The 22,807-nt window shown below is 48.4% G+C and overlaps 1 protein-coding gene across 1 annotated transcript; it reads right to left on the reverse strand.

Moving 5' to 3' along the window:
* Positions 1-2,216: 2,216 nt before the first annotated feature.
* LOC142803415 (uncharacterized) lies at positions 2,217-8,671 on the reverse strand. The gene is made up of 3 exons (XM_075888537.1): positions 7,538-8,671; positions 5,789-6,030; positions 2,217-2,656 (listed from the first exon to the last, which is right to left on the reverse strand). Exons 1-3 carry the CDS (start codon positions 8,564-8,566, stop codon positions 2,299-2,301), a joined length of 1,629 nt encoding a protein of 542 aa, XP_075744652.1. The 5' UTR covers positions 8,567-8,671; the 3' UTR covers positions 2,217-2,298.
* Positions 8,672-22,807: the final 14,136 nt, after the last annotated feature.

Below are 22,807 nucleotides of genomic sequence, written 5' to 3' on the forward strand. Positions count from 1 at the left end.
TAACACATAGGCATGCACATGGTTTCCATTAAAGAGAGTGGAGGGAAGGGGGTGAAGGCTCTTTGCACTGATTCCCACCCTAGAAGTTAATGTAAAGGGCTGGCTTTGAGCCCTTCCATTTTCAGGTCACCAGGGGGTTGGGGAGGGCGACTACCCTGCCCGCCTCATGCGCACGCCTGCGTTATGCTCCTTTACCACCACGATTCGGCCCTCCTACACGTTCCCCTTCCCCGGTGTACAGGCTACAAACTAGGTTAATTTCTTTGTCTTTCTCTTATCTTTCATTCTCGAGCGTACTATTGTTCAAGCCGACCTGTAAATAGCTCGTTTATTACCTGTACGAAGGCCTTTCTTTTCCAACTCGGTAGAACAGTATTTGGCAGCGGACCCGAAGGCCACGGGCTCGTTCCCGGGGTCGTCGGTTGCATTTCGATTGAGGCTTAGTGGTAGAAGTCCGCGTACTGTGCGATGACAGCGCACGATGGAGAACACCAGGTGGTCAAAATTTCCGGAGTCCTCCTCAACGACATCTATCATAATCGCATTGTAGTTTTGGGACGTAAAAGCCTTTATAATATCATCATTATTATCACTATTATTCTGAATCTTGTAACTACACTTCTCTGTCTCTCTCTAGCCATGAAAATGTGTTTGCTTGACTCTCACTCTATTTTTTCAAAAGATTCAAAAGCAAACAAACTTCTTTCAATAAAGAAATATACGTATTGGAAAGTTTACGCTAAGCAGCGCTAAGGGGATAGAACGGCGTTAGCTTGTCCATGTGTAGGGAACCGAGTTCCCTTCAAGATGGATGAGAGCATGACAGTTCATACACGTGAGTAGCAATCGAAGTGAATAGAGCAGTGAACTGCTCGGGGAAGGCTAATGTAATAATAAAGTGAATTGAATACCGAGCGGAAGTCACGGATAATTTGTGTTATAAGTGAGCTGAGTACCAAGGGGATCAGTGAAAGTAAAATTAGTGGCAGTTATATGCTGTACGGTGGTCGTTGATACCAGGCACGTGGCTAAAGATTCACAGCGGATGCATTTCCCCTTCGAGCTGTCTCAGGCGAACGGATAAGAGACAGTACGAGTTTTCATTCCCGCCTCGTTAGAAAAATATGGCCCCAATAGGATGATAGAAACAAATGGCAGGAAAATTGCTAAAAAAATAACAAAAATATACATAGACCAAGACATATAAGGTAGCCGCACAAAATGACGGTTCTAGGAGTCCTGACATATCCAAACAACACGTGAAAACATTAGCTGCTCTACTGACACAATGTACCGAGTATGTACGTACGTACATGCACTCTGGACGATGAAGAGAAGGATGATGGAAAGAGGAACACCACCATAAAAATGCCAGGCCTGCACGGAAGGCGTAGCTCAGTCACAGCGAAAGCTAGAAGAGCGGCCTTTCAGAGCCTTTTCAAAACACTCATTGGGTAACTACTGCAAGCAGACTTGCTTGGTACCCACTAGGGCATAAATAATACACTTTTGGGTAGTAGGCTCCGATTCGCTAGGTCGATTTTCGTCATTATTCTGAAAAGTGTAATGGCCGCTAAACACTTCCAAGGAATTTTGTGCCAGTTTTTCACGCAGTGGCTGACGATGATGAGGAATCATGCCTGAAGTGGGTATGCACCACAGTTAATAGCTGATTAAGAACAAGCCTTTGTAATTGGTTGGAGCATCGGACGACCCACTTGTTACGCTATTCGCATTGTGTGACGTCTCGTTGTTCTTGTTTTTTTTGCTGCTTTAAAATGTTTTATCACTCATATTAACGCGATTGCTTTCCCAACATCAAACCTGCCTAAGCCAAGTCAGTCACGCTAGTCAAGCAGTGGCCCGTGTGCTCAGATTTGGGTGCACGTTAAAGAACCCCAGGTGATCTAAATTTCCGGAGCGGTGATCTAAATTTCCGGAGCCCTCCACTATGGCGTCTCTCATAATCATATAGTGGTTTTGGGATGTTAAACCCCACATATCAATCAATCAATTAGTCAAGCAGTGATAGTTAGGCCTGACGAGAACACGATACCGCAACTGGTTGATGAGGCTTTGCCCTCGTCGTCAGCGTGAAGAAATCGATTAGAGAAGAAAAGACAATTCGAGTATTTAGGCGTCGGTTTAAGCTCCACGTTCATCCTAAAATGGTCGCTTGCGTGAAAAATTTTCGAAGTATATTTTCTGTAGACCGTGTAATGTGGTTGCACTCTCATCCAGTGCACTCGTTGTAAACGTTATATTGCAAGCACGACAAAGCAGCGTCTTAGCCAGTGCTCAGCTCGGCGGCCTGTTTTCGCACGTGACCATGCAGGCTTCACGGGTGTGAAACCGGTTAGCGCCGGTCAGGCACCGGCGATCTCGCAGCACACTAGGCGATGAGCGCAGGCACCGGAGGCGGCCATCTGAGGTGAACGAATCGGCAAAGAATGGGTACTTGAGGTGGCGCTGGTCGCACGCTATAGCCCGAGGTGGACCGCACGGAGAACGCCCAAGTTGGCCCAAGCACTGCGTTCGGCACTCGTGGACCGTACGGAATACGGCGCTGTCATCGGCAGGACACCCGCCCGACGGAAAGTTCCATGGGACACACTTGCGCCCATCAAAGAACCACCAGCTGGAGAGCACGTCTTGCCTGCATTCGCCCAAAGTCAATGAGCCATTGCTTCATTCCCAATTTGCCTTTATTATGTATGCATGGCTGTATCGGCTACAAGGAACACAGCTGTCACCCAACGTAATATACAAAGGTGCCTTAATGACACCTGACATTCAATAACGTGTTCATTGCGCACATAATACTGCAGCAGTGAACATTCAACTACGCGAACCAAGCGGCTCCACATTGTGTACCAACAATACATTACCAATGGTAGCAGTTATACGAAGCAATCATTCCAGCTGTGGGTATTAAGCCACCTATACGAAGATCAGATATATTGCATGGCTGTAGCAGATGAATGAGACATGCCGCATCTATCGCCAAGTGCCATAAACAGTGCTCTCTGTGAATGCCCGGCATGACTAAAGATAAAAGGAGCACGTAGATACTGAATACAATAGTGAACTGATGACTGTTTTGATAAAAGTGCTCAAAAATGGTTTCAGTTCAACCATCACCGGCAGGAACTTTTCTCTATAACTCATCGCCTATTGAGTTTTACACTGGAAGTACATGGCAAAACAAAAGGTCTCTTAGAAATCTTGTTAACCTTTAAATAACATACCAATAAAGATTACTGGTACACTTTCTCCTGCCTTCACACACACACCGCAGAAAATACTAAAATAAGCATCTTCATTTTCTAGTCCGCCCCGCTGTGGTGGTCTAGTGGATAAGGTACTCTGATGCTGACCCGCTGGTCGCGGGATCGAATGCCGGCTGCGGCGGCTGCATTTCCAATGGAGGCGGAAATATTGTAGGCCCGTGTACTTAGATTTGGGTGCACGGTAAAGAACCACAGGTGGTCGAATTTTCGGAGCCCTCCACTACGGCGTCTCTCATAATCATATGGTAGTTTTGGGACGTTATACCCCACATATCAATCAATCAATCATTTTCTAGTCCAGCGCCAGTTCCGGGTGTAATTGTTGGTTCTAATCACTTGCAGGCATGCAAACAATTCTAGGCAATTTGTAAACGGTTCGCTTTACTTACTCAGCTTTGCCTTCAAGAAAACTTTAACGAAACAGCCATGAGAAATACTACACGTGCACTGCTCAAGTTCTGATTTGTATTGCGCAATGATTTCGTTTTTATTTGCAATAACTGACTTCTTTACCTTGCTGTATTAAAGTCTTCTTTCATGTTCTCGCTACGCTCTTCGAGTTTTCCCGAAAGCAAAAACAATTTACTTGTGAAACATTCACGACAGTGCAACTCATGGCTGTGACACATTAGACACCCAAAGTAATAATGTCGCATGCCTGTGCTTACGTTGAGTGGCACGCATACTATTCATGGTCACTAAAGGCTGGCAGAATACTAGCTCACTCTCTGCTTACTACGCCCCGTCAAAAATTGTATAAATTTGATGTTTAGGATTGATAGATATGTGGGGTTTAACGTCCCAAAACTACCGTATGATTATTGGAGACGCTGTAGTGTAGGGCTCCGAAAGTTTAGACCACCTGGGGTTCTTCAACGTGCACCCAAATCTGAGCACACGGGCCTACAACATTTCCGCCTCCATCGGAGATGCAGCCGCCGCAGCCGGGATTCGATCCCGCAACCTGCGGGTCAGCAGCAGAGTACCTTAGCCATTAGACCACCGCGGCGGGGCATCAATCTTTAGGAGCATAAATGAGTGCTGGTTACATGAATGATGAGCACGCTGCCATCAAGACATAAAAGTTATAGAGAGCATTGTTGATGGTACCTGGAAATGCAAAAATCTGGGAGAGGGTGACTCCAGACAAATTTAAGTTTGTCTGGAGGCGTGCACCCGCGGAGGGGGGTGGGCAAGGGGGAGAAGGGGGCACGAAGGCGGCCAATGACGTGATAGAGAAGAGGTTCTGCAACGAATATTCGCCCCCACTCTCCAATGGGGGAAATCTACGCACGTCTATGTAAATGAGTACACAGCAAACAATATGTGTGCTGCTCTCTGAAACAAAAAGAATAATTTCGTTTCATCCTTCAGTTGTAAAAGTTAGGATGCACAAAAATAGAAGCCAAAAAAACATAGGGTCCTATTTCCTACGCGGAACTTGTCGCTGCGTGAAACGTGTACCTACTGCCAAACTAGATTAACCGCATAAGGTTATCAAGTTTTTGAAAATGCTATAGTATGTGTTACCTACAGGGTGCTAGATTTCAATGCGGAACTTAAAACACCAATGAAAGCCTATGCAAATTGGAATTCGAAAACCAATCGGCTCAGTTTAAAATCATAAAGACCACGTTCTGATTATGAAAGTAGATATAGTGAAGACTCCAGGATTGTTTTTGCTATCGGCACCTTTGTACGAGCCAAATGTGAGACTGTTAGTTATTTATGCGTAGTAGATGGGCCTCCTTCTGCCGTACTGTCAAGGGAAAAGTACCGCACTGAATGCTCCCGCCTTATTTGCTGAAAGCCATAGACATAAAGCCACAACCATGCGTAAAACTGAGTTGGACTCTCCCTGTGAAGAAGTAGCAGACAAAAGATACATTCACAAAAGAATAAAACTGGTCCACACGCAAGCGATCGCCTTTGTTCTTTCCTGTTTTATTGCCTGACGACCCACTAATTTAAAACAGCAAGCACGAGTGCAGTGTCAGCAGTGATGTGTGATCAAGACTACAAGAAAAAAGTGCTCGGACATAAGGTTGGTTGGTTCAATATTGCAATATTATGCTATTATAGCCAAGGACATTAGCGTGCTTCTTTCGGAGATTGATACTAATGACCACCTGATACATTCATTCTTCCAATTAATAATTTCCATTGGTTCAGGTATTTTATACGTTCTTTTATTTGCTTTCCTTGTCCTTAACATCAGCTCCTGCCAGAGTGAGAATGCATTCACAATCACTACAATGAAAAGAAATCACTACGTGGTTAATGGAACACAGCCGTAAGCGCCCGGCTAACGAACGAGTCTGGCCATTCATCATTCATTCCAACACTTGATTTTGCATCACTGTTTTGTGTGTGATATTTTTTTGTGTGCTACCTAATTGACATCATGGTTCGCCAACTTACCTATTAGTACACACCCTGTAAGTTCTTACCCTTAAGCGCACAAGTGCGAAACCACACGCTCGCATGCATGTGTATACCTGGCGCAGCTGGTGAATAGCGGCTTGCCGTAGCACTCCTCGGCCGGCCGATGCCCCGCGCGCATGCAGCTTCGGCGGCACAGGGCAATCGACGCGAACCTATTGGCGCCCCGGTTGCAAGAGTGCACGGCATCTGTGGCCGTCTCAACGCAGGCATTCACCGAGCGACGGTAGTGAAACTCGGGCTGATCACGGTTCGGGTGGCAAAGTGAGTAGAACACGTCCCCGCACATTGGACGAGTCTGCGCAGATAAGAGCGTAGAGGAGATATGCGTATCAGTATCATCTTCAAACGAAGAAAGCAAGACTGATATGTTGTTTTACCCTTAAAAACTACAAAAACAACGTAAGACATGCAATAGTGGAATACTTCGATATTTCCATTTCAAACGGTTTCTTAACGTGCTCCTAAATTTAAGCACGCAGGGACTGTTACTTTTGCATAGCGCCCCGACTGAAGTGAGGCTGCCATGATGGGCAATTGAGTCTTCGTCCAGAAGTTTAGCAGAACAACACCTAGGTGCCAAGTAAACCCCACGGGTAACGCTCAAAGTGAGCGAGTTTCGGACAATGACAACAATGCTGAAGCTAGGCTCTTTCCAATGACCTATAGAGGTTGCCAACTTTTGGTTTGTGCCAAAGGAAGTTTGCAGTACAATGTGCAAATAAAACCGCTGTACACGAACGTTACATTCGAGCCCCAAATCTGCGCGATTGCCTGCGCTGTTGTTCTGGCAACTTCTGCTAATGATGGGAAGCCATCATGACTGGTGACTGGCTCAGATAGATTACTTTCTGGTGATAGGTGAGTGGCTGATAGGTAACTGGCTCTAATATGTGTTTAGAAATGCTTGTACATTAAGAGTTCTTGTTAATGATGAAAAAAACTGCAATGCGGAGTGGAGTAAGCTTCTCAAAATACTTTGAAAAGCTTCGCGCAAAAAGCGTGAATAGAGGCTGTTCTGCCGCTACTGTGAGCACTATAGCCCTTGAATAATTAATTGTGTGCATTAGACAATGAAGGATATCAAGCCGTATTTCCGACAAGATATACATCTTGAAATTTTAAAAGCGAAAAAAAAAACAGAGCTGATCCCAACAGCTACGCATATAACCACGAATAAGTGTATATATTGTCACAAGGTACTCTTGAATGAATGGACCTGTGTATCTCTCGGCTAACAAAATGAAGGAACACACCTTTTGCTGCATAGGATATCCTTATCGAAGCAAAAAACTATTCTCAAGAAGATTAGATCGTCGATAAGACTCCCAATATTCTGGAATGCATTTCAACAATGGTGACATAAAACAGGGTTTCCCGAATACCAAGCATTGACATGATATGTGCTGGAAAAATGGATTCATAAGCTACCTCCAACAGCTGTCAATATCATGCGATCACTCGTCCGGAGAAGATTTCACTTGTTGAACATGGACAAAAAAAAAAGACACACGACACAGATGGTGTGTCGATGCGTCGTGTGTCTTTTTGTGTTCTTGTTGGAGAAGTGCCATACTGTTTTTCTAACGGCACAGAAATGGGAAACTGATAATACCCCACGCAACACCAAGTGCTGTGCTCTGTCATCAGCGCCTTTGTTGCGCTATCTATGCGCTTTGTCCCATTTACTCATCATAATGAAGAGCCATATTTTTACCAGGAAGTCTCAATTGTACCAACAAGCCCAAGTTGCAGCATCGGTAAACCACTTGTCGAGTAAACGTATACAATGACTACTGACTCACGGGGCGCTGGAACGGGAATGCCATGATGTCCGCGCTGTCTTCGGTAGCTCCAAAACTTAAGGAAACAGTTGTCCGTTTTCTTGGCTTGACGTGCCTCGTGTATTTCTTGACGCTGCTCCTCTTCCGAACAGTCACTTCGGCCGCGAACATTGGTGTCGCAGCCACTCTCCGTGTGACTCGAAGACTAGACACGTTCCGCGAGACTTCGAGACTGCAAGTGCTCTTGACCCCTTTTGACGCGCCGACAGGCAGCGCTGGTGCGTGGACATTTGTTATGGTTGCCGAAGACGACATCACCATATGCGGTATCTGGTTAGCGGCGTTCGCATGGCCGGCACCCGAGATAACGGCCATATTGCGGTTCGAGTGCGCCATGATGACGAGAGAGACTAGGACCAGGAACGCCATCAGCAGCACCATCATAAGTACGGGAGCGCAGGTACCCCTGGACATTCGGTGTTCTTGGCTCTTGGGGGACGGTGAGCGAAGGTCTCGGCTACCGCGGTTGGTGCGACTGTTGTGCCGATCGGAGTCTGAGTGGTCGCAGCTCGTCGTGATTAAAATGTCTGCGCGTTTCCTACTGGTGCTCTCACTACTATCGCTGCGATCAAGGCTGCTCGGGGCGCTGCTCGTCGACGCATCTGTTCTGCTTGTGCAAGAGTTGTCCCTCACCGAAAACGTTGCCGCGCTGCCAAGAACTGCAGCTGTTTGATGGCTCGACTGTGGCTGTGCGACCTGCATTTGCTCGAATGTCACGGGCCATATTCCTTCGCCACTTACCGGGATACCCCACTGTGGTGCCAGCCAAGCAGCTCTCATGACGTCTAGATCCGCATCTGAGTTGTAATAAGGCATCGGTGGATATTGTCCGTCGAACGAGCCGACAAGTTCAAACCCTTGACTTTGCTCGAACAGAGGGTTGCAGTAGTAGGAGTCTTGGTCGGCGAGGTGATGTACAGTCCTGATGCAAGTGACGTTGTCAAAAGCCTGCCGTGGACGCCGCAGGGGTCCTCGTGGTTTTTGTGCCATGGCTTCTTCGCGATGATTATGAGAGGACGTATTTCAGGTAGCTCGCACCTCCTTGGCTCGCAATCAATTTCAACAATTTAAGCAACAGCAATGGCACCCTTCTCGCGCATGGTCATCGCGAGAAGAAGATGATGATTGCCTATACACATGTACAAGTCTGGGTCCCGGGACACTGTGGCATACGGTTGAATGAAATAGCCGATTCACTATCTCGAGCCACACTTGATGGCCCTGTGATCTCGGTACTACCAGAATCGGAACACATAGTGTCGATCAGATATAGAAAATGGGCTATTTATACGGATATTATGGAAAATATTACTAAATATACGGACTATCAGCACCTAACATACCCCTGGAAACCTCAGTGGAGTCAATCTAAAAAGTTAGAAGTTATTTTAACCAAATTTCGATGTCGTGTCCCTCCATTAAACTTTTACTTGCACAGAGCTGGTCTGGCGATATCCCCCCTGTGTCCATTCTGTGAAGAAACGGAAACAATAGAGCATTACTTTATAACATGTAAAAACTATTCATTAATTAGGAAAAGACTTTTAATTGTTCCGTTTCAAGCAGTAGGTTTAAATTTAACTGCAGATAATGTTCTAAGTTTCGGTGCCTTTAGCTTGGGACATTGCCACAGGAGCGTATTCGATGCTGTATGCAATTTCATTCGAGAATCAAAGCGCATGTCATAATAATGCCTGCTTAAATATATTTCTGAAGACACTTGTCTAATTTTGAAAGAAATTTGCATATTCATTTGATTGTGACCGGGTGAGATAAGCTCGATTGTCTGGTCTACTCAAAATTTCTGTCTTCCACTGTAGTATTACCTCACCTTTTCTCTTCTTGATTCAATCTTCAATTATTTGTTTAGTTTAATATTCCTTTTTAGTTAATTATTATTTTCTATTACATCATTAGTTTTTTCATTAAGGATAAACCTTTTAATATATCTCATATAGGATACTTCTAGATTTCATGGCCAATCCCCCATAGTGGGTATGTGCCAGTGCGAAGGGGCAACAACAACAACAACAACATGTACGGCTCACACTCACACTGGGAGGTTGGCTAAGAAATGAGTCATTTCTAAGAAAAAGTCCTCACTTAAGATTTGTATGGCTAATGAATTATAAAATAGTTAGAAAAATAATTAAAACTACCTGGAATAAAAATAATCTTACCACAAAACGAAAATATCGGTCTCAAATCTCAGTGACTAATGAGAAAGCTCAGAAAAATACAATGTTTCTCCTCCAAAATTGAAGTGGTTGTATACTAACAAATATTGCTCGGTAGTTTCGTCTTCGTTACGAAACAAGGAAACAGGGGAAGAAGCTATACGAGCTATGAGCATAAAATAGTGTCACGGAGTCGTGACGTGGCTGAAGACAGGAGACTTCGTGTTCGGATTTAACTGTTTATTTGGGCGAACCTGTCCCCAGTAAACGGAAAGTCCGACTGCAGCAGCAGTCTTGCACAGATAGCAGTCTCGGGCTGATAGCGGTGAACGGAGCGTGGGCCTTCGTTCAACAACTGACAAGCCGCGAAGCGCGTCGGCATTTATACTCTTGCCATCGAATGTTCTAGCGTTATCGCTGGCGGTGGCGTAGGTTCTAGAACAATCTGTACCGTTCGCACAGTGGGCGTGATCTTATCGAAATGATCTACTACAGTCCGGAACCTTCTCGAAAACTGCAGGTGCGGTTTGCGCTGAGAATCGTGTGGTGTTTTAGGACGATAACGAAAACTTGGGAAATGGAACGTGGCGTTGCCCCCCTCTGAAAAAAGGCATCGTCCCGATGCTTTAACGAAAGGTGAAGGTACAATAATAATGCAAGAAAGTACGATGAATGAATTACGATGAAACAATAAAACCAAAAAACACTGTTTTAGCTTGTTAACGCGCATGAAACGGCTTGAGGCGCGCGACATGCACGACTTCAGGTCGCGATCGGCGTCGTTGAGAGTTCGTGATGCCGTCGGGGACAACCTCGTAATCAAGTGGGCCGAGACGTCGAACCACCCTGTACGGTCCGAAGTAGCGTCGCAAAAGCTTTTTACTTAGTCCACGTCGGCGTATCGGCGTCCACACCCAAACACGTTCACCGGGCTGGTATTCCACGAAGCGTCGTCGAAGGTTGTAACGGTGGCTGTCTGTCGTCTGTTGATTTTTGATACGGAGACGCGCAAGTTGTCGGGCTTCTTCGGCACGTTGAAGGCACTCGCTCACATGGAGGCTTTCTTCGTCGGTGACGTTGGGTAACATGGCATCGAGCGTCGTTGCCGGGCTCCTTCCGTAGACCAATTTGCATGGAGATATCTGCGTCTTCTCCTGCACCGCCGTGTTGTATGCGAAGGTCACATACGGAAGAATGGCGTCCCACGTCTTGTGTTCGACATCGACGTACATTGACAGCATGTCGGCGATGGTCTTGTTAAGCCGCTCGGTGAGGCCGTTGGTCTGTGGGTGGTACGCTGTCGTCCGGCGGTGGTTTGTTTGGCTGTATGCCAAGATCGCTTGAGTTAAGTCGGCAGTGAATGCCGCTCCTCTGTCGGTGATAAGGACCTCCGGGGCGCCGTGACGTAGGACGATATTTTCGACGAAGAACTTAGCTACCTCGGATGCACTGCCTTTTGGCAGAGCTTTTGTCTCGGCGTAGCGGGTGAGGTAGTCGGTAGCTACCACGATCCACTTGTTTCCGAAAGCCGACGTCGGGAACGGCCCTAGTAGGTCCATACCAATCTGCTGGAAAGGTCGGCAAGTTGGATCAATTGGCTGCAGAAGTCCCGCTGGCCTTGTCGGCGGTGTCTTGCGTCGTTGACAGTCCCGGCATGTCCTCACATAACGAGTGACGTCGGTGGTAAGACGTGGCCAGTAGTACCTTTCTTGTATCCTCGCGAGCGTGCGAGAAACACCGAGGTGCCCTGCCGTCGGATCGTCGTGCAGGGCCTGCAGGAGTTCTGGTAGCAGAGCTGAAGGCACCACAAAGAGGTACTTAGCTCGAAGCGGTGAAAAGTTTTTCTTTTGTAGAAGACCGTTTCGTAGGAAGAACGACGCAAGTGCGCGCTTGAATACCTTCGGGACTTCGGCGGTCCTGCCTTCGAGGTATTCTATTAAGGCCTAAAGTTCCGGGTCGGCCCGCTGTCCTAACTTTCTTTAACTTCGCGGCGAACGACCCACTGATGACAGAATAGTCAGCTCCAGTATCGATGAGAGCGGTCACACTGTGGCCGTCGATAAGAACGTCGAGGTCGCTAGTTCGCCGTCTCGCATTACAGTTAGGGCGTGGCGTCGGGTCACGGCTGCGTCGGCTTGTTCCGCTGTTTCCATGTTGCGTCGTCAGGCCACCTTCGGTAAGTGAGCTTTCGCCGTCAGGGCTTTGCCTGGTTGGCGTTGTGTTCGGAAAGCTCCGTTGCGGCGTCGTCGTCGTCGGAGGAGCTTCGGTAGTTCGTCGCACAGCAACCGCACCTCCACTGGTTGTTGCCCTTAGTTTCCCGGATACGGGCTAGGAGACCGGCCCCGCGTTGGGCCGGAGTACTGCCGGGGGTGCGGTGAGATGCGGCGGCTGGGCGACGGCGAACGGGAAGGACTTCGTGGTGTCCATTGAGTTCCTGTCAGGTAGTCGGCGATGTCACGTGGTCGTTCCCCTGGCTGCGGACGTGGTGCATCGACGGCAAAGCCACGCAGTCCCATCTGTCGGTACTGGCAACAGCGGTAAGTGTGCCCGGCCTCGCCGCAGTGGTAGCACAGTGGGCGGTGGTCAGGGGTGCGCCAAACGTCGGTTTTCCTCGGCGCACTGCGCTGGCCCGCTGGCGAACGGTAGGTCGTCGGTGGGGGTGGTGGCGGCGGTGGTGTGTGGCGACGGAAGTGCGACGAGGCGGCGTTTCGGCGTGGACGGGGAGGAGCGTTGTGGCGCACTGCAGCGGCGTAGCTCATAGTTTCTGGCTCGGGCAGTGGTGTTTGGGGAATTCGAAGCGATTGCCGAACTTCTTCTCGCACAATGTCGGCTATCGAATCCACTTGAGGTTGCGCCGAAGGCAACAGTTTGCGCAGCTCTTCCCGCACGATCGCTCGGATCGTTTCACGCAGATTGTCGGAGTCACTGGCTTGAGCATCAGCGCATTCTGGAGTCAGGCGACGATTATACTGTCTGGTGCGCATGTCCAGGGTTTTTTCGATGGTGGTCGCCTCGGATACAAATTCTTGGACGGTGTTCGGTGGATTACTCATCAGTCCCGCGAAGAGCTCCTGTTTGACACCTCGCATGAGGAAACGAACTTTCTTCTCCCCAGGCATGTCTGGGTCAGCGTGACGAAATAGGCGGGTCATCTCCTCGGTAAAAATTCCAACCTTTTCATTTGGTAGCTGAACCCGGGTCTCTAGTAGAGCAGCGGCCCTCTCTTTGCAAGCGACGCTTGCGAACGTTTGCAGAAATGCGGCGCAGAAGACATCCCACGTTCGGAGCGTAGACTCCCGATTTTCTAAACAGGTCCTTGCGGTGTCTTCCAGGTAGAAATACACAAGACGGAGCTTTTCTTCGTTGTCCCAGTGGTTGAGGGCGGCCACACGGTCGTATGTTTCTAGTCAGGATTCCGGGTCTTCAAACGATGACTTATGAAACGTTAGTGGTTCCCTGGGTTGATGAATGACGATCGCGGGCTGGGACGCTCCGGTTGTCATAGTCGCTGCAGTAGAGGTCATGGCCTTGGCTTTCCGCGCCTTGTCTTGTAGAAGCCCGTACTCCGGTGGGAGACCTTGCTGTCGGTGGCTTGTTCGCTGCTGTTGGTTGGCGTCGGTGTCTTCTCCGCGACGTGGGCTGGGTTCACGGCTGTCTTCGGCCACGTCACGACCCCGTGACACCTGGTGGAGGTGCTGCTTCGTTCATGTACCGGACGCCCCCGTCAAGCCGTGTGCCCAGCACCTCCACCAGATGTCACGGGGTCATGACGTGGTCGAAGACAGGAGACTTCGTGTTCGGATTTAATTGAATATTTGGGAAAACCTGTGCCAGTAAACGGAAAGTCCGATTACATCAGCAGTCTTGCACAGATAGCAGTCTCGGACTGATAGCGGCGAACGGAGCGTCGGCCTTCGTTCAACAACTGACAAGCCGCGAAGCGCGTCGGCATTTATACTCTTGCCATCGAATGTTCTAGCGTTATCGCTGGCGGTGGCGTAGGTTCCAGAACAATTTGTACCGTTCGCACAGTGGGCGTGATGTTATCGAAATGATCTACTACAGTCCGGAACCTTCTCGAAAACTGCAGGCGCGGTTTGCGCTGAGAATCGTGTGGTGTTTTGGGACGATAACGAAAACTTGGGAAATGGAACGTGGCAATAGTTTAATTTCGGAACGCGACAGCGGGACTTTGTAAATTTGCTCAATCATCCTCGTATAAAGACGTGAGACGAGAGTTGTTTTGGTGTTATGTTTTATATACACGTTATATACACAGTGTTTTTTTTTGAAGAGCCACTTCACACGCCCTGGTCCCAACCCACAAGCATGATACCGTCCGCTGTCTTGGAATGTACTTCTTTACGCATTCATCATCTTGTCGCCATTTGATGGCGGGCTGTACCAGTTACAATCACAATGCGTGACTGGTCATTTGTGTCGAACACACGTTGGGCTGTCGGCAGACGTGCCAGTATCAGCACTCAAGAAGCCCAGCGCGCGACGCTTAGAGCGGCGTCAACCACGGTGTTCCAACGCCTCCTAGGAGGCGTTGGGCGTTCACACTGCTTCTACCGCCAGCATTTCGAATGCGCTTCTCTTCCTTGCTCGCTGCTGATAGCGACGCGCAGTCATCGCGGTCTTCGCCCGTTGCGTGGAGCCTCACCCGCTGGACTCAGACGAGCGAGTGTCACCTTGCAACAAATAGCAAGCGTTCTTGAAACAAAGAGCACAGCTACGCTTCAGTGAGAGCAATGAGCACTAGCGTAAACACCAGCAAAACGATAAAAGCCAAGCCCCCCGCAAAAACAGCAAGCTCCTAAAAATCACAACATATCCACGAGTGAACGATGATGAGTGGGGCGAAGCGCCCATGCGTCCATGCTTCTGTCCAGCCGTTCGTTCTTGTTTCGGCCCATCCGTCCGTCTATCTGTCTGTGCCTCTGGGCTTGTGTCCATCCAAGCGTCTGTCTCTCAGTCCGTTCGTCCATGCTTCCATTCGTGAGTCTGTCCATCCGTTCTTGCGTCCATCCGTGTGTATGTCCGTCCTTGCTTTCGTTCATGCGCACTTCCGTCCGTGCTTGTGTGCGTCCATCCGTTGGCCCATTCATCTGTCTGTCTGTCTGTCTGTCTGTCTGTCTGTCTGTCTGTCTGTCTGTCTGTCTGTCTGTCTGTCTGTCTGTCTGTCTGTCTGTCTGTCTGTCTGTAACTAAGACCAGCACCAACTGCTGAGTGAGTAATACAGCTAGGTGGTCACAAACTGGTCACAAAAGACATGCATGGGGCTTCAGAAGCTTCGCCCCTAAAATAAGTTATTTTCGTGTTAAACAGAAACTTTTACGCCAAGATATCAAAAGGTGTCGTCTTCGTCTTTTAAGAGAGCCTGACTTGTAAACACGCATCGATCAGTGAACTGTGACTCTCTGTGTCTGATCGGTCTTTTCTGCTTCTCATTACCCATTAGCCGCATTGGGAAGTTTCAGTAGGAAACCCTAGTAAACCACTGCGTGCTTTGTGTCTTTCCAGTTTCTCTCCTGTGCATCACCATGATTAGCGACAGTGGCAACGTCTTGCCAGTGTAAGCGTTAGAGTCCGCTGTTTCGCATCTATACACGGTTTCTTTTAGTGGGATATGGTGCAATTTTTTCTACTTTCTTGGTTTTTAAAGCACCAGTAAAATGCGCTCTTAATGCGCGATCCAGTTCGTCCATACTGTTTCTCACGTGTATTGCCTCAACTAACGCAAATCCCAGACCTTCTGGTGCATCCCCCAGCAAACTACTAGTGATAGGTTAATCCTCACACTGCTTCGTGTGTCGCGAGGCAGTGGTGTTGCACTAAGTTCTTTAAGTGCTTTAAGCTTTTCTGATGTTTCGCTTCCGAAGTGGCTAGACGACGGGTACAGGTTGCATGCTGCGTCCTTAACTACAACTGCTCTGAATGGCTTGTCAATTTCGTCACTGCTGCAGTACCCTTTAAAATTTAATACAGGGAGGGTATTATTGTTTTAACGTGCTATTCGGGTTTACCAAGAAGTCGCCTTTTTGGAGAACCCTTCAAAAACTACCCCAAGGTGAACGTGTTCTTGATCGCTCAGGAAGTTTGATTGTGTGGTCTGCGCATGCGAACGTCACGCAGTACCTTCCAAGAAGTTATTTGCGTTATTTCGTGATTATTTTTCGGCTATTGGACGTATTGTTCCACTGCAGAGAAATTCTTTAATTTCATCCTGAAGAAGGCTGCGCATGTCATGTCTTTTTTTTTTTTAGCGACTGCTCCACTCTGTATTCGCTTCAATTAAAAACGATTCCTCTTCAAGCTTTTAGAATAATGCGCTTGCGTTCGGGGATGCTGCTGGTGTATGCTATTTGTCAGTGCTCGTCACTGGAGCCAACAGGAGTGTGCTCAGATTTGGGTGCACGTTAAAGAACCCCAGGTGGTCAAAATTTCCGGAGCCCTCCACTACGGCGTCTCTCATAATCATATCGTGGTTTTGGGACGTTAAACCCCACAAATCAATGGAGCCAACAGGATCTTGGCACTTCGGATCTTAAACGCCTAGGCCGAAAAAGTCTTTTCTATCTAATCTTGACTCGCACGACACTTCAGAATAAAATGAAGCTGGATTTTTTCGTGTCTATCTTGGAGTTAAAATGTAGTCTTTGTGCGCAAAAAGTCGTAATAGACGCAACCCATGGTAGCGGAAGAAATTATTCGCCAATTGACAGCAAAGAATTGCCCATGGGGCTTTTAGCATTTGCTAGTAGTGTCCCTTTCGTCATACCCGGGAAGTGCGTCGGGGTCTAGTGCCCAGGAATATTTATGGCCGACCAACAGATGCGTGGTGTGGGAGCAAAAAAAAAGAAGAAACACTGACTCAGCTATTTTGCTCTGTTGTACGCAAACACGTGCAATAAACGCAATTGCTATGTAAAATTTCACATTGATATCTGTTCGCTTAAATGACAATGAGGAATAGGCAGTGACACCTGGTATATTATTTCATACTCAAAGCGTATTACAGTGAGTATTGCTTTCTTTAGGAATTCCATCATATTACCTTCAATACAGCTTTTATTTCATGTATGGGAACGTAAAACTGTAAACGAACAACACTGTTGTGCATTTAACACGAGGTTTACCACCATTTCACTTGAAAACAAGTGAACTGCGCTGTGAGTATACCATAAGTGTTCCGTTCACAACGATAACCCATGCGCCAACACGCCCCTCACGGCAGATCGTCCATGCGTCCGTGCGTCAGTCTGTCCATCTGTGCGTCCGACCCAGCGTTCGTCCATCGGTGCTAGTGAACACTCTAAGTACCACCATCTCGCATATTTTCATTATGTATTCATCATATAAAAGTACCGCCATCCAACGGATTTTTCAAGAACTAAACGAGAGGTAACTACCTACTACTACAAATACCACTACGACTACTACTACTTCTACTACTACGACTACTACTGCGACAAGTCTCGCCTTCAGAGCGCATCCTGGTGGACGCGAACATCAAGGCTATATGATTCCTGCGAAAGATAAGATGGCGTTTCGAGCTCTAAGAGGATCGGACGATGGTCAGATGTGTACACAGGAGAAGGTAGGAACGGCAGAAGACGCAAATTGGAGGCAAACGCCTCTAATGTACGTGGAATATAATGGCACTTTTTGCTGACCGATTCTGTGGTCCGTTCCCCATAGCGCTCAAACGGTCAACGTTACCAGAGCACAACGCGCGTTGTTTGTTTTAGCCAAGCGTCTTTCAGTCGAGGCATCACGGCGCCACCGGTGCATGACAGTCAAAAGTATGTTAAAAAAGAAAGTACAAAATTGGCAGATCCCACGTACAATGGGAATCGATGATATGCGAAGCATTATTAAGAAATGTGGATATGTCACTTTAAATCAGCAAAACGTTACCAGGTGGAGGTAAATTATGCCGTATATGACTTCTGTGTCATGATTATCAGTTTCGTTGTGTCGTTGTATGCTTACACGGCGTCGTAACCATACGTTTTCACGCCACTTAAGGATCGGTAGGTTCTGCGAGACCTATGGCGTCGACGTCGACGATTGGTTGGCCATGTTCGAACGAGCAAGTGTGCCGAACAGATGGAATTGCACACTTAAGTAGGCTGATGTGCCGTTTTTCTTGAGAGGCAAGGCAAAGGTGTGGTATGAAAACAACGAAGAACAACTGAAAAGCTCGGCCTAATGCAAAGAAAAGATGCGAGAGGTGTTTCGCGAAACCGCCACTTGTAAGATCAACGCCAAAAATTAATTGGCCTGCCGTGCCCAATCCCCCACGGAATCACACTTCACATACATTCAAGACTAGCTGGCCCTCTGCCGAAAGGCCGAAAGCGACATGACAGAAAGTGACAAGAATGGGCATGTCATGAAAAGGATTTCCGGCGATACGTTTAATCTCCTGATGTACAAGGGCTGTTCTACCGTGGACAAGATCATCAAAGAGTGTCGTCAGTTCGAGCAAGTGAAAAGTCGCCGCATTCTGCGAACATTCGCCCGACTTCCAAACACCACTGCAACCTCGACTTGCGAGGACCAATCCACACCACAACGTCCATTACCGCCGGGAGACCTGACATGCTTTGTTCGTCGCGAACTTGAAGCAATGGCGCCCTCGGCGTTCTATTCGCGAAGTACCCATAACACTCCTGTTACTGTTCCTCTTGTTCAAACCATCGTGCGCCAGGAGCTTAAAAACATCGGAGTGCATTCCGTGTGCCATGTTACTGCGCTCAAAGTCAGCGAATGCTCTTTCGCGATGGCCTCCTCCGACGGTTTTCTTCACGTACTGGCAACCCGGATAAGTGGTGAACTGCAGATGACCACCCTATATGTTTCAACTGCTACCGAAGTGGACATAATGCTCGTTACTGCCACAACGCATGGTCCTCGCCACATAGTGCAACGACCAATATGATCCGTTTAGACGGTACCACCTGTACCTTTTCACCTGCCCAAGAGTCCAATGCCATTGACCATTCTCGGAACACTTGGTACAGCCACTCGCCTTTACCACGTGGGCACCAGTCTCGTTCGCCGCAAATACGTCACCAATCATCCTGTTCACCACAGCCACGGCGCTTCTCGTCCCCCGTGGCTTCCGGCCACCTCTTCTCGGAAAACTGACAATTGTAGCCCCCAGAGGTGGCGCTGCATTGACGACTTCCACAAGAATTTCTATCTCCGTTCCCACCCCATGAAGTTTAATAGACTTTGAAGTAGACGGCGTACCTGTAGTAGCACTTGCAGACACTGGCGCAAGCATTTCGGTCATGTTCAAGCCTACGCACACGTTTAAAGAAGATTCCGACACCATGCGGCTGGAAAAATGCTCTGTGTGGCCCATGGCGGCATGCCGATGGTTCTCGGTCTGCGCACTGCCCGCTTAAGTATAAAGAACCACACCACTTCTGTCATTTTAGCCGTGATTGACCACTGCCATTATGACGTTATCTTAGGTCTGGATTTCTTGTTGAATCATTCTGCTCTTTTTGATTGTGCTACCGGCGTCATTCAGCTAGAGCTGCTTCAGATAGTCGCTGAACCACACAATGCCCTGCCGTGCCTGTGTTCTCTTCGGGATGTGCGACTGTCACCTCAGGCTGCCACCTACGTAGTTTCGTCCACACAGCCACAGGTTCCCATTGGTCAATATGTCCTCATTTTTCTCGCTGATGTATTTTTGGGCTGCAACATCGCCATTCCCCATACGCTTGTGACTGTCCCTGACAACTCTACCTCACTCCCACTTCTCGATTTCAGCTTGTACTCTCAAGTGCTTCCTCGGGGCATGTTCTTTGCCAGCGTATCTAATGCTGAAAAAATTGAAATAGCAACTCTCTCCACCGAGATTGATTTACTTCGGTCTCCTGTAGCTAACAGAACCTGTTCTCTGCCAAATCGTTTCTCGAAGATGATTGCACCTGTCCTCAATCCTGCGCAATCCAACGACAACTATCGCCTTCTCGCGTCATATACGGACATTTTTCATTTTGATTACAGACCTCTAGGGCAAACCTCCACCGTTCAGCACCGTATAAACACTGGTGACACCAGTCGTATTCACCGACGCCCCTATCGTGGCTCCCACACGGAGCGCAGAGTTATCCCAGGGGAAGTTGACAAAATGCTCAACAAAGGTGCCATAGAACCATCAAGTAGTCCTTGGGCCTCCCTTGTGGTCCTTGTGAAGAAAAATGACAGTACCTGGCGCTTCTGCGTTGACTATCGGCACTTGAACAACATCACGCGAAAAGACGTATACCGCTACCATGCATCGATGACACGTTGGACTGCCTGCACGGCACTACATACTTCTCGTTTATTGATCTTTGGTCTGGCTACTGACAGATTTATCTCGATGAGATGGACCGTGAGAAGACGGCCTTCATTACATCGGATGGTTTATATTAGTTAAAGGTCAGGTCATGTCTTTTGGACTATGTAACGCCCCTGCCACATTCGAACGAGTGATGGACTCTCTCCTGCGTGGTTATAAGTGGTCTACTCGTCTCAGGTACCTAGACGATGTGATAGTCTTTTCATTTACTTTTGATAGCCACCTGACTCATCTCGCTGCAATGCTCGCAGTCTTCAGAACAGCTGGGCCAATTCGAACTCAATTCCAAGAAATGTCAATTTGACCGCCATCAGATAGCCGTTCTGGGCCATCTTTTAAACTCCGATGGCTTCCGACCAGATCCCGATAGGATCCACGCCGTCCGTAGCTTTCCGGTGTCCCGTTTCACATCCGACATACAGAGCTTCATCTGCTTGTGTTCGTACTTTCGTCGTTTTGTGGAAAACTTCGCCTAAGCTGCCACGCCACTCTCAGATTTGCTGAAGAATACCACGTTCTCATAGCGTCCTGAGCAGGCCCAAGCGTTCACCGTTCTCATGGACTACTTAATTACGCCCCCCATACTCGTCTACTTTAATCCGTCTGCTACCACAGAAGTTCGCACCGACGCCAGTGGCCACAGTATCGGTGCAGTTCTCACTCAGCGGCACCACGGAACAGTGCATGACAGCTTACGCTAGTCGCCTGATCCTCCTCCTGATAGGAATTATTCTATCACCAAGAGAAAGTGTTTGGCCTTAGTTTGGACCGTCGCCAAATTTCAGCGATATTTTTATGGTCGCATATCCTCCATCGTTACGGACCAACACGCCCACTGCTGGCTGACTTCTCTGAAGGACTTGACTGGACGTCTGGGTCGCTGGGCTCTGAGGCTCCAGGAATTTCCATTTAGAGTCAGCTACAAGTCTGGCTGTTTGCACAAGGACGCAGACTGTCTTTCTCGTCATCCGGTGAACCCTCCTGATCCCGTTGCACCTGGCTTGAAGAGCAGCGTAGTGGCATTTGCTGACATCAGCGATATGCGCATTGAACAACGACGGGATGAGTCAGTGCGCACTACAATCGACGCCATTCAGTCTGACAGCCATGATGCTGAATTCCGTATGTTCGTGCTGCATGACTGCATCTTCTACTGCCGCAACGTCAGCACTGAAGGCCCTGAGCTTCTGCTTGTCATTCCTTGTCATCTACCGCCTGCCATACTTGAACAACTTAACGACGCAACAACAGCGGGACACCTTGGTGTTTCCCGCACATACGAACGCGTGCGACGTTGATTCTTCTGGCCAGGACTGTACCGCAGCGTGCGTCAATATTTCACCACTTGCAACCTCTGCCAGCACCGGTAAAGACCTTGTTTCCTGCCAGCTGGGTATCTTCACCCAATTGAAGTCCCCTCTGAACCGTTTCATCACGTGGGACTCGACCTTTCTTGGCCATTTTCCGATGACGACACTGGGAAAGGAATGGATCACGGTTGCCACAGATTATGCGACCCGTTACGCGATGACAAAGGCCATGCCAACCGGTTGCGCCCCTGACGTCGCGGATTTTCTTCTTCATTGTGAATATGAGAGCGCATTGTGGGCAAGCAGCATCACGACCGCTTGGGTACTGGGTTATGGGGTGACTGAGACTCGGGAACAGAAATAAGACTGGAGAGCGAGCTGGCGTGTGAGGAAAATGACCAATCCAGGGCGCGCTGCTTCATCATCTCGTCAAAACTTTGACACAAAGTGACAAGTTCCGCAATGGTGGAGAGATTACGGACCAGGAGCATCTCAAATGCGCCATCATTTATCCCTTTGAGGATGTGCTGAATTTTCTCAGACACTGGCATGGCAGTGTTCACTGTGTTGCAAAGATCAACAATGTCTTTGATGTAACTGGTCAACGATTCCGATGACTTCTGTGCACAAAACCGCTAGCGTTGTTCGGTCGTGGACTTGTGGACAGCGGGTCGGCCAAAAAAGTCAGCATATGACGTTTTGAGGTAAAATATGACGTTAGTTAACTTGTCCGCGTCATGCCACTGGTTGTTTGCGCTCACCAGTTCGTAGTAAGTGAACAAGTCTTCCACGTTGGTGTCATCAGCTCCGTTAAAGACCTTGGGCTCTCGCAAGCGAAAAACGCCGGGGGTGCTGGAGGATGGAGTGGAAGAGCCAGGTTGCGCGTTGTTGGTGGCCTTGGTGGGAGGTAGCGTTCTGTTGCGCAGCTCCAGGTTTAGGTGACGGGAAATGTCAGCACCCTCCATTAAGTGAAAAGGGGTTTATTGGCGGGTGTTGCGACGGCGGCTCTCAATGAAAACACAATCGGGACAGAGCAACGTTCAGGCAGATGCAGGAGACGATCAGCACGAGGCTAGTGAGACGAGCCCAGAACCCAGAACCCAAGCGGTGGTGATGCTTCTTGCCAACGATGCGTTTTCTTCTTCACAATGACGCCATTTTCACCACGGTGCACCCCGACAGCTGCTTACGGCCGCTCTTTCTTGTCCAAAGTTGTCGATGACCTCCTTCGATCATGCGCCACAGCGCATAAGCTATCTACGGCCTACCACCCACAAACTAATGGCATAACTGGACGTTTTAACCACACGATCACTGAGATGTTTACGATGTACGTCTCGGAAGATCATCGTGACTGAGACACCACGTTGAC

The sequence above is a fragment of the Rhipicephalus microplus genome, chromosome 3, assembly GCF_043290135.1.
Source record: "Rhipicephalus microplus isolate Deutch F79 chromosome 3, USDA_Rmic, whole genome shotgun sequence".
In the NCBI taxonomy this organism is placed as follows: domain Eukaryota; kingdom Metazoa; phylum Arthropoda; class Arachnida; order Ixodida; family Ixodidae; genus Rhipicephalus; species Rhipicephalus microplus.